The following is a 16,855-nucleotide window of genomic DNA, read 5'->3' on the forward strand; positions in this document are numbered from 1 at the left end:
ATGGCCACGGGCCACTCTCGCGGGGAGGAATGTCGTCTCGAGGAGAAGCTGCGAGGCTGAGCCCTGGGAAAACTCAGGCTCCTCGCTGGAAATAGCCGGCCCAGCAGTAGTTTGAGGGGTTAAAGTGATAAATAAAGCAATTTTTCTTCTTTCTGAGCTTTTTTTTTTTTTTTTTTCCCCCTCTGAGATGTCCTTGTTCCTCTCTTATCTTCAGCGTGTTCTGCTTGTTCCTCAAACCGCGCTTCCCGGAGTCCTTGGACCTTTTAATTCCCTCCCCAGAGCCACAGAGAATAAGGGCAGAGCCGAGAGAGGAGGCATCTTTCCACCTCGGTCGAAGGCATTTTCCCCTCCTCCTTTGGCAGGAGGGTGAGCCTCGAGGAGACCACCGCAGCCTTTTGCCATTAGGCAGAGGTCCAGGTGGGATGTTGGAGTTGCATCTCCCCAGGGCTCGCCGAAAGGCTCCAGAATTAGTAGGGTCGAGGTGAGGTCGATCTTGGCCATCGCGCACACATGTTACGACCCTAATTTAGTTTCAAAATCCAGCCTAGCTTGAGACCAAACTGTAAAAAGAAAGGCGTGCAATAAAGAGACTGTAGAGAGCAGGCAGAAGCCCGAGTACAGTAATTTATTTATAGAAAGCACGTGGATCGGGTAATGGGGGGAGAGTGCAGCGCAGCGCGAGTCCTAAAAGGAGCTGGGAGCAGAGATTTCTGTGGGATTTCACCCAAGCTCTGGGTGATGCAGCAGCAGCAGCGCTGGGCATTGCCTCTCTGGGGGGCACCGTGATGTGGGAAGGAGCCAAAATCTCTCCGAAGAGACTCGTGGTTTGGGGTGCTCTGCTTGTGGGGTGCCAGTCTTGAATAAAGCAAAGAGGTTTAGAAGTCGGTCCAAGGAAAAAGATACTGTTAACATCCATCAGCTATAGGGGATGCTGATTTAGGAAGGGCTGAGGTTTGAGAAGGGTTTGGGGAGGTCAGGCTGTGTGTCGTGGGGCAGGCTGCCTTCTCCCAGCCCCGTGGCCCACCCTGTGCCAGCTCAGGCTCTGGCTCTGCTCTGACTGCCGAGCAAACCAAGTTTTGCTCTTCCCCGCCCCGCAGTTTGCTTTTTCTGTGCTAACTTTCTGCCATTTTCGTGATCTAAATCAGCTTCTCATATGACCTGCGGCGTGCCAGGGTGCGTTCGGCACTCAGGGGAGAAGTCTGCGACAGGAGGATGGAGGGAGGCAGGGGAAGGGGACCAGCTCCCCGCTGCAGTAGCTGGGATCTATTAATTCAGCTCAAGCTATACCGAGAAACCCTACCCTTATGGTGCTGTAGCCGAAGGGAGAGGTTGTCTTCATCGGGAGGAGACAGGCAAAGAGGGCTGCTACGGGTCTGATGCACCACTTGAGGAAACACCACCCGTTTTCCCCTTTTTTTAAAGGCCAAATCCAAGAGAATCCTTTTTCAGCCACCCAGGATATTTGCATTTGTCCAGTTCCCAGACACTGATGCGTAGAAATGAAATCTGTGGCACGTGGAGGATAACTGGTGGTGTGTTAATGAATGATCACTGCTATGAGCTCTGCTAAAGTAGACGGAAGAGAAGCTGCAAATGTGACCTGTCTGTGCTTAATCTCCGCGATCACCCCTTTAATGTGGGAAAAAGAATGGGTTTTAAGACTGCTGTAAGAATGTTTCAAAAAGAAATTTTTTTTTTTTTAGCTGTGTGGAGTATTTGTTGTTGAAGCATCAGAAGGGAAGGGTCCCTCAGCTGGGGCAAACCCAGCAGCTGGAGCTCTCGTCCAAATATTTTGCTCCGTGTGCGTTGCAGGGATGGGTGAAACACCGGGTGCTGACGCTTCTCTCTCTCTTCTCCAGGGTCGACATGTCAAGACGGGTCAGCTGGCAGCCATCAAAGTCATGGACGTTACTGAGGTGAGTAGAGAAGCATCCTGCTTTATTAGTAACGAGGCTGCCATGTGGCTTACAGCGGGGTGGCGTTGACGGGCACGGTCCTGGCGTGTGGATGCTTGCTCGCTGCTTGCAGGGCCTGGCCTCTCCAGCCCATCTGCCCCTTGTGGGATTTTTGCTTGTGTGCTGGGGCCTCTGGCCTGCACAAAGGGCCTCGGCTGGGCCCAGGACACACCAGCACGTGTAGCACTCCAGAACTGCTCAGAAAAAAGGCAAATTCCCTGCTTCCCACTTTATTTTCTTTCAAACACCTTCCTTCTGCCTTACTGAGGAGGAAGGTGAGGAGGCTGCTCGAGGGAGAGGCCGGTAGTTACCCCGGTGCGTGTGCAGCCTGAGAAGGGTGTGCGTTTATTCAAAGGAAATGGGTCCAATAAAGTTCCCAGAAGCCCGAAAGCAGAAACATCTGCAGGAACGATGAGCAGATTGCTGGCAGAACTCAGCAGTGTAAAGTAGTAGTTGTAGCTGACCCAGGGGGATTTACTGTGGAGCTTTAGATGAGAAAGACGGGAAATTAACCCAGCCAGAGAAATAGAAAATATATGCCCATACTTGAAGCCTCGTAGTTTGTGCTTCTCAGAAAGCAAACAGCTTAAATTAAGTCTTCAAAACAGCTCAGAAAAGCTGGAGTTTTCCCCGTTGGTTCCAGTTCTGTTTTACAGGGTTGCATCCCCAATTAACACAGCAGCTTCAGCCTTAAAATCGAACGAGATCCCCTCGTGGGATATCTGTAGCTCCTGGCTGGTGTTGCAGTGCCGTGGAGACGTTGTGCGTCTCCAAACCCAGCGCCTTCCCTTTCTAAGCTCCTCCATCTTCTCCAGGCCTTAGGGGAAAAATTATGTTAATGTGCAAGCATTGCACAGGGCAGGGGGTCTTTGGCAAGCTGCTCATGTTAAGCAGAAAATCCTACGAGGATATTGCTGCAAAATGTTTTCTGTGCTGCTGGCGTGTGCAGGGGCCTCGGCGAGTGAAAATGGGCTTGGAGACAAGCTGCGGGGCGAGTGGCCGAGGTGCAAGAGGCGACCAGGGAGGAAAACAAGGAGGTGGGGGTAGGTTAACTGGAAGGACTCGAGTCCTATCTCCCAATCTCCCTGTGATCGATGGGCGCTGTGAGGGCCGAGCCCTAACCTGAGCCGCTGTGTCTGCCAAGAGCCGGGCGTCCTGGCTGCGTTAGATGGGCTGATAAGAAGCAACCTCCAGCTGCAGGTTTCCAAAGGCAGCCCTCATGAAGAGGCCGCGCTCTCTTGCAGCAGATAACGTGTGGACAGAGCAGGGAAGAAGGAAGGTGCGTTGACACGAAGCGAAAGCTCTTTGCACAGCAGACGTTGCCACTCGTGCAGCATTCGAAGCACGGCGCAGGCTCCTTCCGCAGCGTTGAGCTGGGCTGCGCTGCACGCGCCCCTCTGTTTCCAATAGCCCGGGTTAATCACAACCAGTTGTGATGGAGGGGTTGCGCAGCACAAGGAAAACAATTGAAAAACGCTGCGCGTGGTGTGGCTGAGCTCATGGTTTGAAACCCTCTGCAGTTCGCTGGCCGGTTTTGCAAGCTGTGTGTTGGCAGCGTCTAGCTCCTATCTCACGGGCTCAGGGCTTTTTTAGGGGATGAGGGCAGTCAGAGGGGAGGAGTCGGGAGATGTCAGCCCCACGCAGCTTAAAAAGTGTCGTCGTTCCTACCAGCGGAGCTCATGTGGTTTTGGTTCAAAGTAACGAGCCTGACGAGGCCAAAAGTGTGGTGTAAATTCTTCCAAGTCGCTCTAAGCCAGCCCTGCTTCTTAGCACCAGGCACGAATGGCACAGTTGTGTGCACCACTTCCCTGGTGGCAGATGAGAGAGGGCTCAGGGACAGCTCCAATTGATGTTGCTGCCAAAGATGGCCTCACGATCAAGCCGTGGCTTGGTTTCCTCAGGGGATGCCTCCCTGAGCATCTCCTGCTGCTGGCAGGCAACGTTTAAAGCAGCTCTATCATCCTTGTAGCTCACGGCAACTTACCAGGGATGGTAGGAGGAGAGGATTTGGGACAGAGTGGTGCGGGGGATGCTATCTGATTGTTTTGTCTCACCTGCGTGGAGAACACACAAGACTTGCTTTCTTTTCAGCTACCTCTGATCCAGTGCTCGCTTTGCCAAGCGCTTAAAAAATTAGAAAGCCTAATGTGTTGGCACGCTGCAGGGGCACGCCCCAGGTTTTCAGTTTTCGAGGCCCAATTCTGCAATTCCTGCGTTGCTCAGGATCACCCGGGTTACATCAGCTCTGGGCTGCGAAGCTTTGATTCCTCCAAACGGGAGGAATGTCCAAGTCGAAGCAAAGGCTTCCCTTGAAAAGTTTTGGTTGGCACGAAGAAAATGAGGTAGCGTAACCTCCAACTAGCAACGTTGGAAGAAACATTACAGCTCAAACCCAACGCGGCGCTTTGGAAGCGCTCTTCATCCGCCCCAGCTTTTCTTGTGGTTTGCTCTTCAGCTTTTAATTTCGAGAAGAATGGTGGTAAGGATGAGAAAAGAGGAGGTGGGCTGAAGATATCAGCTCCATCTTTGAATGTATTACGACTAGTCAGCGCTGCTGCCTGGAACGACGCGGGGTGTCGGCGTGCAGCTTGGCCGTTTCTTCCACTTCTCTCCAAACAAATCAAGGAAAGCTCTGCAAGGTCATGTAGATCTCAAGAGATCCACACACCTATAGATCCAGCCATAAAAGACGGGGAAGATTGAAAGCCCTACAAGCCTTCTTCCTGCATGGCATGCGTGTAGGTCGTGTTTTCGCTTTCCGAGGGTGAAGCTGGAGCACGCGGAGGGGTGAAAAAATGTCACTGGAGCACGGAGCAAATAACAACAAAACAGCAGCGTTCATCAATCACGAGCTGCTCTGTCGCCGGAGCGAGCTCAATGGCCTTAAAAGGGGAACGCCACGAGCTATCAGCATATACACACTTTGGGAAGGATTCTCCCAAATGCACATCTGGAGGCTGCCTCCCGGGCTGCGCGTGTGCGCTGGGGGAGGCCTCGTTCGAGAGATTCCTGCAGTCTGGCTTCAATCTTCCTATGCAAGTGTCTCTGCTCCTTATGGGGCACTGTTTTGGAAGAGTCTGCCTTGAGTCAGTGCTGACCCCTTTCCCAAAAGGCTCTCGGTGACCGTGCTGCTGGATCTCCACGAGCTGCCTGCTGCACGCTGCTGTGCGCGCTGCGGGATGCCAAGCGAGCCGTGACTGATGCTATCAGTTGCAACACGAGTATGCTGTGAGATTTGGCAGCCGCCCTTCGCTTAGAAGAATCCATTTTCTCGTGAAGCAAAAAAAAAAACAAAAAAAAAACACAACACAAAACCAACATTTAAAACCTTCGCGAAGCTTACTTGGCAGATTGGCGCGCATCTGAGCTTGGTAACTTGCCTCACGCCCCGAACACACGGCTCGGCTTTCTTTAACTCTTTGGGAGGCTTTCTGTGCAGCTGGGCTGTTGTTTCCACTGTCAGCCCTGTGTCCCACTTCCAGAGGTGCTTTTCTGCTTGGAAATCTTTGGTAGCTGATTTTGAGGGGAAAAAAAACCACAACCTCTGCTTCTCCGTTTGTTGTAACCCCTGCTGCTGCCGCTTCTTCCTCCTACCTCTTCCCACACACACTCTTGGCATCCTCCGGGAGAGTTTTCCGCGTGCCTTCTTAATAGCAGCATCTCTCAGCTCCTGTGCCCAGTGTTTCCTGGCTTGTCCAGTCTAGTCTGGGTAAAATTATGCCAAATAAACAACCGGGAGCTGTGTCCCGCTGGTTTGTGAAGGAGGCTGCATCGCTCCTAGAGCTCGCCTGTCTTGCCCTTTCCATAGGCAGAAAAATGACCAACCCCAACCCAAAAGCTCTGGTCCTGCACAGAAACCCGGCACATCTCCTGCACCTCGGCAGGAAAGGTGACTGGGATTATTCACTGCAGCCTGCTGGTGGAGGAGGCAAGTCGTTGGGTGCCTGTATCTGATGGTCCGTATGGTGTTATAAACCCTGGCAGCATAAATGATCTTACCCGGTGCCCGTAAAGCATCCCAACAGCGGTCTGCAGAAAGCCTACAGCTGCGTAAAGATGAAAGAAAGAAGAAAAAAACAAAAATAATAGCCATCAAAAGTTTACCCTCTTACATGTTTTGTTTTGTTTTTTTTTTTTTAATGAAAAGGACAAAAGATGGTCGATGGATCTTGATCTTTGTCTCACCTGAAAACCCAGATGGTTCCCATGGGGAGGGCTAGCACCCTGCTTGCTTGTCCCCCAGGCGTGAGGTGCGGCTGTGCAATATCTCCTGAAGCTGATTGAACTCTGGTTTCTTCTAGGAATTAAGTTGAAAAAAAAAAATAAAAAAAAAGCTGCTGGGAACTTACCATTACAGAGCTAAGCAGAACGATCCCTTGAGCTGTAATACCTGGTCTGGGAAAGGGTTGAGAAGAGCTGAGGCTTACAGCCAGTGGGGCAGTCTTTTTGGAGCTGCAGGGAATATTTTTGGACCTGACCCAAGAAACTTTCCTGGAGCATTGCTGGCACTGCTTTGTGCAAAGGGCAAACTTTTAAACCGTGTTCATCCAAGTCCTGGGGTGGTTGGCGAGGCTGTCAGGCTGGAGGAGCTTGCTGGGGAAAGGGAGGACGTCAGGCTTGGTGCTGCTGCGAGAGGGAGGCTGAGTGGGGAGCTCCACGCGTGGTTAGAGGTGAGGCAGAAAGCCCTGGCTGGTGGTGGATCGCTGTGTTACGGAGGTGCAAAGAAAGCTGTGCAGTCTCTGCCTTCTCCTCATCTCCTCCTGCTTATGCCAGGTCTGAAAGGCTTCATCCTGTCTAGCAGGAAATGATTTCATCCTGCCCCCTAAATTTACGTCGCACGTATGACCTAACTGAACTCATGGCCTTACCAAGGGGACTTGGCCATGACTCCAAGATCCTTGGAGAAGGATCTCCTTGTTTCAGGGAGGCAGCTTTAAAATGTTGCCTGCCTGGCTGTAGGAGAACCAGGTAGCACCTTGCTGTAGCACAAACTGATGGTGGTCAGGATGCTCTCCTTAGCTGAAGCCTGCCACTGAGCGTGTGGTTACCCACCTGGAGCGCAACGCAAAATGCTGTGGAGGCTGCAGCTGACTTCCAGTGGCAGACGGGTGGGAGCACAGGTATGTGCTAAGGCTTTCTGCACGTCCTGAGCTCTTTGGACAAGTCTGGGCTTCTTCCTTAAAAACTCCTCTCCTTTGGTCTGACGCTGCCACTGCCCTGACGCGCTTGGGAGCAAAGGGTGAGTTGTCTGGGTGGGCTGCAGAGGTTGTGCCATCCTTTTAGTCAGCAGGCCAGGTGCTTCAAGGCCAGCTTTCGGGGACTGTCCATCGATCCAAGCAGCCAGTACTCATGCATTTAACAGAAAGGCCGTGCATCTTTTCCCCCCGTGGTACCTGCAGCCATCTGGAGACCCGCTGCTAGCATTGCCAGGGGAGTCCCTGACTGAAACGTGACTTCCACGTGCTTGGAAGGGGCTCGCATCTGTACGAGGAAAGCCCAGGACCTGATACCAGCCATGGGAAAGGATCACTGGTAGTATGGGATGGTTTCCCAGCCACGATATTTGACCTACAGGTCAGCCCTGCACTGACACGAATGTGAGCAGCAGCCCGCTCGAGTCCCGCTGCTGGAGGCGGCCTCGACGCCGGCGTTTTGGCGCTGCCTTTGCTTGCGAGAGCTGCCTGGGGAGACTCAGCTTGTGACGGGAAGCAGAAATGTTTGGTGTGCAGATAACAGCAAAAAGCAGGGGGCTGCGCTTTGTATACTTTGTCAGGCACACGGCGCAGCTCCATTTACCCCCGGTGAATCAGGCGCGTTGTCTGCTCCGGGGAAACAAGGCAGCGCTGTCAATACATGGCGGGAACATGTGTGCTCTTGTCAGTCTGGACAGGAAAAAAAACACACAGCGAGGCTTGTGACAGAGCACTCGGCTTTAACTTTCGCAAGGATCTGGGCTGCAGCCGGGCTCTGTGGCAGGTTCCTGCCTCCTGCACCGGCGGGCGGGAGAGCACAGGGCCAGCCCGAGCTCCTGCCTCTCAGGGGCGCGCTTCAAAGTTTGGCTTTCGGATCAAAGAGCCGAGAATTAATTTGGTGTTTATGTTAAAGGGGAGATATCTGCTCCAAACGTAATCTTTCTCGACTGTGTTTAATTGTAGTTTCATAAACCCCACCTGCCCGGGGGCTCCTCCTGTTGCTCCTGTGACATTCCCCAGTTTTATCTCGACTTCCTAAGGAAATGAAGCTTCTCGGCGATAGCGCCTGTGCCTCCTGCCTTCTTCTCCACCAAACGCCGTCTGGATCCGCTGGCCGGCTTTGGCCGAGCCTAATGAGGGAGAAATTCCAAAGATATGAAGCCCTGACAAGCTATGGGAAAATTGGCAGGCGGCGCGGGGAGGAGAGAGGCTGGGATTTACAGCCTCGCTGCTGGGGATGGCGGGCAGACCGTGGCCACTGTCCATCAGCCGGCTGGCCACTGGTCTGTAGTAAATCAGGAGCAGGAGGTAGATAACTTTCTTTTTCTTTTCGCCCTTAAAGAGAAAGTTTCGGCGCTTGGCTTTCCAGTGAGCGCTGCAGCTAGGCTTGGAAGCGTTTAAAAATCTCCCTCTGCTTCTGTCTTTAGTTTATGGGTCTGCAAATCGTGTGGTTATCCTGTGCCATCCCCCCCTTTCAGTTCTGCTCCGTTTTTAACGTGTATATAAATATAAAATGGCAGTGTCGTGCTCTGATGTTTAATGAGAGAGAAATGTTTGCTCGGAGTCCCTCGACAGCGCTCCTTTTGTGAGTGATTGCGCGGGGAGTCGTTGGCTAAAATACGGTCTTAAGACAAAAAGAAACAGCTCCTAAACCTCGAGCTGGTGGCAGAAAGTGTTAATGTGCAAGGACGTGGGAGCTCGTTGCACTCCGAGCTGACTTGTGAGCACGATTAACACCCTGCTTGTGCCTGAGAGGGAGGCATTTCCTCCCCTGGTGCCCAAGGCCTTCAGGATGCCTTTCTCTCTGCCAAGTGGCGAGGTCAGTCCCAGAAACGAACTTTAATATTTTTTTTTTCGTGTTGGTGGCTGTATGAGGTGTTTCTCCTGCATTTTCCACCGCAGCTCTTTCTTCCTGAACTGAGCTTTAGCGTTTGCTCCTCGCTTCACACGAGCTGGTAAGAACTGCGTGGAAATCCCCGCGTCAACGCGGCAGCCCCCGTGCCTTCAGATAACTGCTCCTGGCCTGGCAAAGCGCCGTGGATGTGCCTGCGAGAGCAAGGCAGGGGAGTGGGTGTGATTCCTGAAAATGGCTTTCTCCTGCGGAATGCTTTACCAAATGGAAATTTAATTGGGAAAACAGACCACAGGCAAAAGGGAGGGCAGGCAGCCCGGCTGCTGGCTGCTTGCTTGGCTCCCCCTGCACTAACCTGTCCTCCCGGCCGACCGCGGCTGCAGGCAGCGAGGCTTTGGTGATTCACTGCTTTGGAAACTGTGAGGCACAGGCAGCACCAGCACGGAGGGTTTGATTTGCCTCCTGCATATTTTACCCCCGTCGCTTTTTCTCCAGCGTTGACTTGGGTTTCCTCTCTTCTAGTCTGTGGGAGAAACCCGTTTTTATGTCCGTTAGCCGTTTGCACTCTGAATTTTTCATTCTTTTAACCTCTCTGACACATGGAAGCGATTTGTTTCAATGTAAAGGCTTTATGAAGCCTTGAGTCCATTACAAAACGGTTGAGTTGTGCTGACCTGTACGGATCTTAGAGGGCTACATCGTCGGAGAAGTCTCCACTCCAGTTGAAGCCCCTGAGGGTAAAGCTGGTTCCTCATTCAGAGCTGCTGCTGCTGCTCCTCGGTTCTGGTTAAAACCATCGGGGAGGTGTCCCTGGCCTTGATTTCCAACACAAATTGCTAGCACGCTGCCGTTCGTGCTGTTCTTGTGAAAATGGAGGAATCGGCATCTAAATTGCAAACTCATTCCCCAGCCCGTGCACACAAACCTAAACAAACAAACACCCCGGTAAGTTCATGAAGGGATTTCTCCTGCTCGCAGGGAAGACAGGAGGAAGAGTTTGTTTTCTAAGAAAAGCGTGGCTTTCATGCAGCCCCAGGGTGGCTGAGGCTGGTAGGGATCCCTGGAGGTCACCCAGTCCGACCCCCTGCTCGAGCCACCTACAGCTGGCTGCTCAGGACCCCACTACAGCCACGGGGCCACGTGGGAGCCCCTACCTGCACAGCGATGGCTTTGTGATGACCAGAAGGCAAGCTGGCCGTGATGCCTTCTCCAGGACCTGCTTGCATCCTCCTCAGCCACCTGGGGTGGTCGCTGAGGGCTTGTTCCTCGTGCTCCACACCTGTGGGCTTAGGAGCGAAGAGCCAAGCCCTTCTGCAGGGCTCCCCCCTGCTCCGCTCCTTCCCACTGTGCAGCAGGCTATTTTTAGTCGGCTTGCTCGCCTCAGAAATTACTTCACTTCTTGTTCTGGACCATTTCCATAATGTACATTGCGATGCTGAATTCCAGCGTGCGGGATAAAGTCAGAGCAGGGAGCCCTGCCCTGTGTAGTGCCATTCCTAAGGCACTGGATATTGCTCCGGCTTCCCCCAGGTATTACTTAGGTCCCACTTAAATCACGGCTTTCTTTGACAGCGAAGTGGTCCTGAGGTGCAGCAGGCTGTGCTGTGGGAAGCAGTGCCCAGCATACGATGCATCTAACGATTCGCTGCTCTGAGATGGAAAAAACAGCCCCCCCGGTTGTGTTACAGTCTAATGTCGTGCAGCTGGTTGATAAAGCAGAAGGATATAAATCCCTGGGTTTAGGCACAGCATCACACGGTCACACGGAAAGACCTGATGCAGCCGCAAGCCCCGAGGCTGGGCTGGATCTGGAGGGGGGCTAACACTCGCTGCCATTTAATCGTTTTTCTTAGAAAATAAACCGAAGATGCATTTTTTTCTGCAGGTCTTCTCTGCAACTCAATAATACGTGGGGATGAGCATGGCTGTAGAAAGTCAAGAGTGTTCAGGAGCTGTATAGGAGACAGCAGAGATTGTGCCAATTGCTAAGGCACAATAAAGCAAAAAGTCATTTGAGATTGAAAAAAATAATCATGACAGTATCAAGCCTACATTTTTGCGAGTTTTCTACATTTTTTTCCATGTCTTAGTTACCAGCCACTCATGATGGATGGCTGCCTCTTTGGTATTGGAGGTCTAGTGCATAACCAGTCACAAAATCCCCATCTACCACTTGCTTAAATAGCTACTCCGAACATAGCCATGTCCAAATCCTTGGCTAAATTTTCTCCTTGTTGCGCCGGGTGCCTGTGGGACTGCTGTGCTCTGGGCCATCACTAGAGGGCTTCCGAGGGAGGAACTGATTTGCCTGATGTCAGGAGCCAGAAGTTTCTTCTGGAGGCTCATAGGCAGCAGCACAGCGCTGACCTCCGAGCTAATGCTCGTAGCAGCTTCCTGGTGTTGAGTGGTGTTGAGTGTTTTTTCCATCTTCCATTCAGAGAAACTTGTTTCATCATTAGTTTTTCCCTTTTGATCCTTGTTTTTTATCATCTTTACAGCATGAATGGTAAAATAGGGCCTTACCTGGCCCTGTGGGAGCCTACCTATGGGGAGGGTAACAGCAGAGGAACAGCTTTGCCGTGTCCTACACCTCCCCAAAGGGAAGAAGACACGCCACAGGGGTTGTCAGTGTGGCATGTGCTCACCCCAAAGGCCAGCACCACAGAAATGTGCTGTACACAGGTGGTGAAAACTGGCTTGCCACTGGTGCCTTGCTGTCCGTGCTGCAGCCAGGTACAGCTGCTGGTGAAAAGCATCCGGCAACGAACCAAAGGGATGAGGGAATAAGGGCTGTGTTGTATGAGAGACAACCTTAGCTGGGTGTCTCGCTTTGAAGATGTTTGCCAGTAAGTTGGAGAGTTGCCCTCAGCCGAGCCTGCTTTCAGTGCGGAAGTTTTATAGGTCATGAAAAGAGGCAACGTCCCTGTTTCCACAGCGCCCGGCTTTTATTGAAGCCGTACACATGCGCTGTCGTCATTTCTCGTGCCTCGGATCTGAGGCTTAGCGTTTGCCCAGAGAGAGTTCCGAATTTCTTCGATTTTTCTCCGCGGCGTGTGAGCCTTGGAGCACACGATGGCTGCGACTGAAAGCCAAATGCTGGCTGTGCGCTCCTCATCGCTCTGGCAGAAACTTTCCAAGGCTTGCAGGCTGCAGATGGAGCTGATCTGGGGACAAAGCTTTGCAAATGAGAAAAGCAAAACGAAAACCAAAGCGCCCACAACCTTTAAACTCCACTTTCTAAGATGAGACATTTGGCTGACTTTCTAACAGGCTCCCTGCTCGGCCTTTCCCTGTTCTGCACCTCTGCCCCTCGCTCTGATGAAGGCTTTTCTGAGCGAGGTGCCAGTTGTTAGCAAACTGGGAAAGGCAAAGCTTCGCCAAGTTCACCAAGGCTTTCTGTGAGGCTTTCCCTTTCGACTGGGCTTTGGGGTTTTTGCTCCAGCCTGTTGCGGGGACGGCGCTTCGGGGAACCGCAGGAGAGGAGCCTCCAGCCGTGCCGGGCTTTGTTTGGATGCCTGTAGTCTGGCAGAAGCTGACCTCCCCGACACATGGTCTTTCACTTAGCTGCCTTTCTCCGGCGATTGCAGGGCTCTGACTGCTGTGTGTGGGATTTCTTCTTCTTCCGCTACGCTTAGCGAGGCTTCCAAACCGACCGGCGGCTCCGCTCCTTGGTGGCGGAGCTGGAGCTGGCACGGTTGCTGTGCTCTGTCCCCTTTGTGCATGGCTTCATTGTCAGGCAGCTCCGCTCTGAGCAAATCCGCTGCCTTAAAGCACATCCTCCTGGATTTCGAAGCTCTGCACACCAGCCAGGTTTCCTCGTTCAGATGTAAATGGGCCCCCCCTCCCCGCCCCCAGCTCTTTGGCTGGGCTAATTGCTCTTTGTTCGCCCTCAAATCAGTGCGATTGAGGCAAGATTTTTCAGCCTGTCACTTCGTCATGTTACGGGACCAGCATAGTAAAAAGTTGTAATATCTGTTCGGGTGAGTGCCCCGAGCGTAGAATTACAGTCCTTTTCCTGCGTATGAATCATCTTCCCAGGAGACCCTGTGGTGATAGCGTTACTTTTGTTTTAAAGGAAAAGTCCCTGAGAAGGAGGCTCTTTATTTATTCAGACAAGAGAGGCCGTCTGTTGGGTTTTGTGTCTTTTTTTTTTTTAAATATGCAACTTCTGAATTCATCCTGGAGTAAGGCGCTGCTCCAGACACTAGCCGTGAGCGTGGCTCCCATGCAGATGCCCTCAGGCTTGGCACAGGAGACGTCGTGGCCACTGGAGGCTGAGGACACTGAAACGTCAGCCCCTCCGAGGGAGGTCACATCGTTCCTGCACAGGAGGATTTCAGTGAAACACGTTACTTTACAGCCAAGCTGTTGAGTGTCACTTTTCAGCAGTGGCGACGAGGAGGAGGACCAAGCTGGTGTGACTTCGTCTGAAGGCTGCGAGTGCTGGAAAACGAGGGCGTGAAGCAGCCCGCCCGGGAAGCAGCTCTGCTGGGACGGGGGCTGTTGTCCTTCAACTCCAGCCATGCAGCTTTCCTCTGTAAGCTGGGGCTGCCAGGGTCTCAGCTCAAGAGCGAGCCTTGTGCTGGGATCGAGGATGTTTGTTTTTAAACAGGGAGAGAGATGCCATAGCGGCTCTGCTTTCTGAGGTGAAATACTGTTTAATAACCACAAGCCTGTTCGCAGCCCAGCAGCAGAAACAAACCTGCACTGTAATATTATGGCCATTTATGTTTGCTCCAGTCCTATTTTCTTGGCTGTTAATCATGGTCTCTTTGTCACCTGCCTGGCTAAGGGTAAACATCTGGGGGGTAATATTTTCTGCCAGCATTTATTGCTTTTATTCATCCCAGTGGAGCTAGAAGGAGTTTTCTTCTCAGGCAGGTAAATAATCAACCGGCTATCAGCAGCTTCCTGGCTCAAGAGGGGGAGGAAGGGAGAGAGGGGGCCGTGACGCCCCGTCTGATAGATGGCCACGAGCATCTCGTGGCTCTGTTCATTGTCAATTCACTCCCGCAGCACCGCTCAGCTGTGAGGTTTCCAGGCGTGCTTGGCAGCCCCGACGACAAAAACATCTGCTCCAGGAATATAGTTCCCTTCTGCTGGCAGCTGCATGAAAATGATTTTTGGACGTCGTGGCGCGGTGCCAACCACACTTACTCGTACACTGCAGTGCACGGCCCTTACAGCGCTTTGGCAGCGCGGGGCGGTTTTAAACGCCGTGCGTAAGTCAGCATGGACCTACCGGAGGAAATCCAAACCTCAGCGAGCCTTTTCATGAAGAGCTTTCTTACAGGGCGTGCACTGCCGTGGATGTACCTCCCTACCCTGCAGTCCCATCCCAATATGAAGGAGAAGCCTTTTGGTGGCAGCCCCCGTTGTCACCGGTCCTCCGGGAGGGTTTGGCACCAGCGTGAAAGGACACGTGCCCCTCATAGACGTCCCCAAATTCAATTCCTCCTGTCAGCAGTCGCCTTTATTCGCTGCTGATAGAGGTTGTCTGTCTCCTGTCTTGGTTCAGGAAGGACCTCCTGTGTGCTGAGGGAAACGTTCGCTGTGAATCGAGTCGTTTGTGTGTCTGCTGGTAGATTTTAATTTGAGTGATTGGAGCTAATAATTACCCAGTCATCATCATCATCTTGTCAGTCAGATATAATCGTTCTGTAATGGATTTCCATTTTGAAAAAAAAAAAAAAAAGCTGTGTTTTTGAGGGCGAATTTGTTTTAGACGCACAATCTAACGCACACATCCCATCGATGAGATCCCCCGCAGCCTCCTCCAGACTGAGCAGCCCTGGCTCTCTCAGCATGTCTCATAGGAGCTATGCTCCGGTCCCTTGATCATCTTGGTGGCCTCATGTTGGACTCTTGAGGCCCAGTCACCTATCTCCATGCTTTTATTGCTCTGTGTTCGCTGATCACCTCATCCCCTCACAGCCTTCCCCTCCCGGTGCTGACCCAGCCTTGCTGCAGGGCCTTTTTCACCGCTGTTGCCTCAGGCGGGTTTCCCAGCCTCCATTATCCCCTCACAGCCTCTTGGGGCCCCTCACACAGCTCCATTTTCTCCTGGCAGCTCTTCCTCTCCTCCTGTGAGGGGAAAAGCTGCTTGGCCAGGCCTGATCCTCGGCCCACCGCTGTCATTTGTCATGGCCGGCCCTGTCGCCATGTCGGGCAGAGGAGGAGGCCATGGGTTACCTGAGCGGTGACTAACGCCGGCCTGGGGGAGCTGAGGCGTTCAACCTTCGGGCAAAGATTACCCGAAAATTAAGACTTGCAAGGGCTTGCGTGTTCTCACCATGTCATTCAAGCCTGCTTGTAAGACACACGTACAGATCGGGCGATTCGTTTTAGCCCCGTGTAATTTACATATTTTGGCTGGCTCACAAAAGAAACCTTGTGTTGAATAAGTCGGCTCATGATCTCACACCGGTCCTTGCTTACAAGGGAGTTTTTTGGAGGCTGTACCCGTAGCCCCAAATTTGAAGTTTTCCTTTTGTGGGTGTAAACCAGAGCCTATGTTAAAGGCGGCACGTACGACAGCCCTTATACGTGGGTATGAGCTCCCCATCCGGTGTGTGACGTTAGGTGTTTGGGGATGCGAGGCTGTCTATTAGATGGTGTTTTATCTGGCAGGTGTATCTCAGACAGACTTCTTCAAGAAAGAAGTGTTGAATCTTTTTCTTCATAGCACGGGCTCGGTGAAGTATTTCACGCCCTACAGCTGGCTTGGTGGGCTGCAAAGAAAACCCAGTAATTCTGCTTTTAGGGCTTTCCTCAGCGCTCATTTTCGGACAAAATGCAGGGCTTTGTTAGTGCTGCACGCGGAGTTTTAAATATTTGGAAAGAAAAAACGCAGCCCTTGCAATATTTTAATGAGGAGGGTTCGCTTAATTAAAGCCTGGAAGACTTGGGGAATGCGGATAGCTGAAGGATCAGCAACATGCTATGAAGTTCTTCCACCGACCAGCTGATTTGGTTTCAAAAGCCAGAGTCGATGATAAACCTTGAAATCTTCCAGCGCCTGTTAGCTGGCACTTAAGCAAATGGTTGCTGTTACTAATGGCCAAAGCCTGGGTTCATTTTGTCTGATTTTAGGCACTTGGTTGCTGTGCTGATGCTTGGGGCGCCGGGTACCCACAACGTAGGGCTGGGGGACTTGTCCATGTGCCTGACCTGGGACTTGTCCTAATGGTACTGGCAGGACTTTGTCTCCTGGAGGTCAGAGCTACTTGCTTTGTGGCTGCCACCTTCTTGCTGCTGGCAATTGTGGAGGTGCTGGTTTGCACTCTCCCATCTTCTAAAATCCTTTCTTAAAGTACAATTGGTTTTGGAGTACCATCACCTGTCTGCTCCCCCCGTTTCGAAGATCTGTGTGTTTTCTTCTGGCCTAAATATTACTTACTGAGTAGTACTGAGCCCTTCGTGGCTGTCATGCGTGTGATGGAGCTTCTGAATTTCTCCTCAGCTACTTCTCCAGCCCAATCTCTTTTTAATAAAGGATCTATGTGAGACAGCCCCGAGGAAGTGCCAAAGAGGGATTACTTTTCCTTGTTCTCCTTTGTTCTGCTCCTGTTTGGGTGTGCGTGGTGACAGCTTTTGGTTTCATGATTGAAAAAGGCTGGTGCTTTTGCTGTTTGGTTGGTTGTTTTTTGTTTGGTTGGTAGTTTTTTAAGACAAAATGAAAGAGGGGTTGTAAAAATCTCTCTTTCCCTTTCATCTCTAGACTTTGTTGGTCGGTTGGGTGTGAAGCAAAGGACTGTTCTGTAAGGAAATTTTGTGTTCATTTAATTACAGGTTATCATGACATACGTAATAGAAGAACATTCGTGTTAGGCCAAAACAGCCATTTTTAATGTATT

The 16,855-nt window shown here is 51.9% G+C and overlaps 1 protein-coding gene across 9 annotated transcripts in view; it reads left to right on the forward strand.

Moving 5' to 3' along the window:
• MAP4K4 (mitogen-activated protein kinase kinase kinase kinase 4) overlaps positions 1–16,855 on the forward strand; it is a 133,980-nt gene that overhangs the window by 58,307 nt on the left and 58,818 nt on the right. For all 9 annotated transcript variants that reach the window (XM_032199667.1, XM_032199676.1, XM_032199702.1 and 6 more), the window contains exon 3: positions 1,860–1,916. In XM_032199667.1, coding sequence (XP_032055558.1) covers positions 1,860–1,916 — 57 coding nt within the window. The remainder of the gene's footprint in view (positions 1–1,859; positions 1,917–16,855) is intronic.

This window comes from Aythya fuligula, chromosome 1 (genome assembly GCF_009819795.1).
Source record: "Aythya fuligula isolate bAytFul2 chromosome 1, bAytFul2.pri, whole genome shotgun sequence".
Classification (NCBI taxonomy): domain Eukaryota; kingdom Metazoa; phylum Chordata; class Aves; order Anseriformes; family Anatidae; genus Aythya; species Aythya fuligula.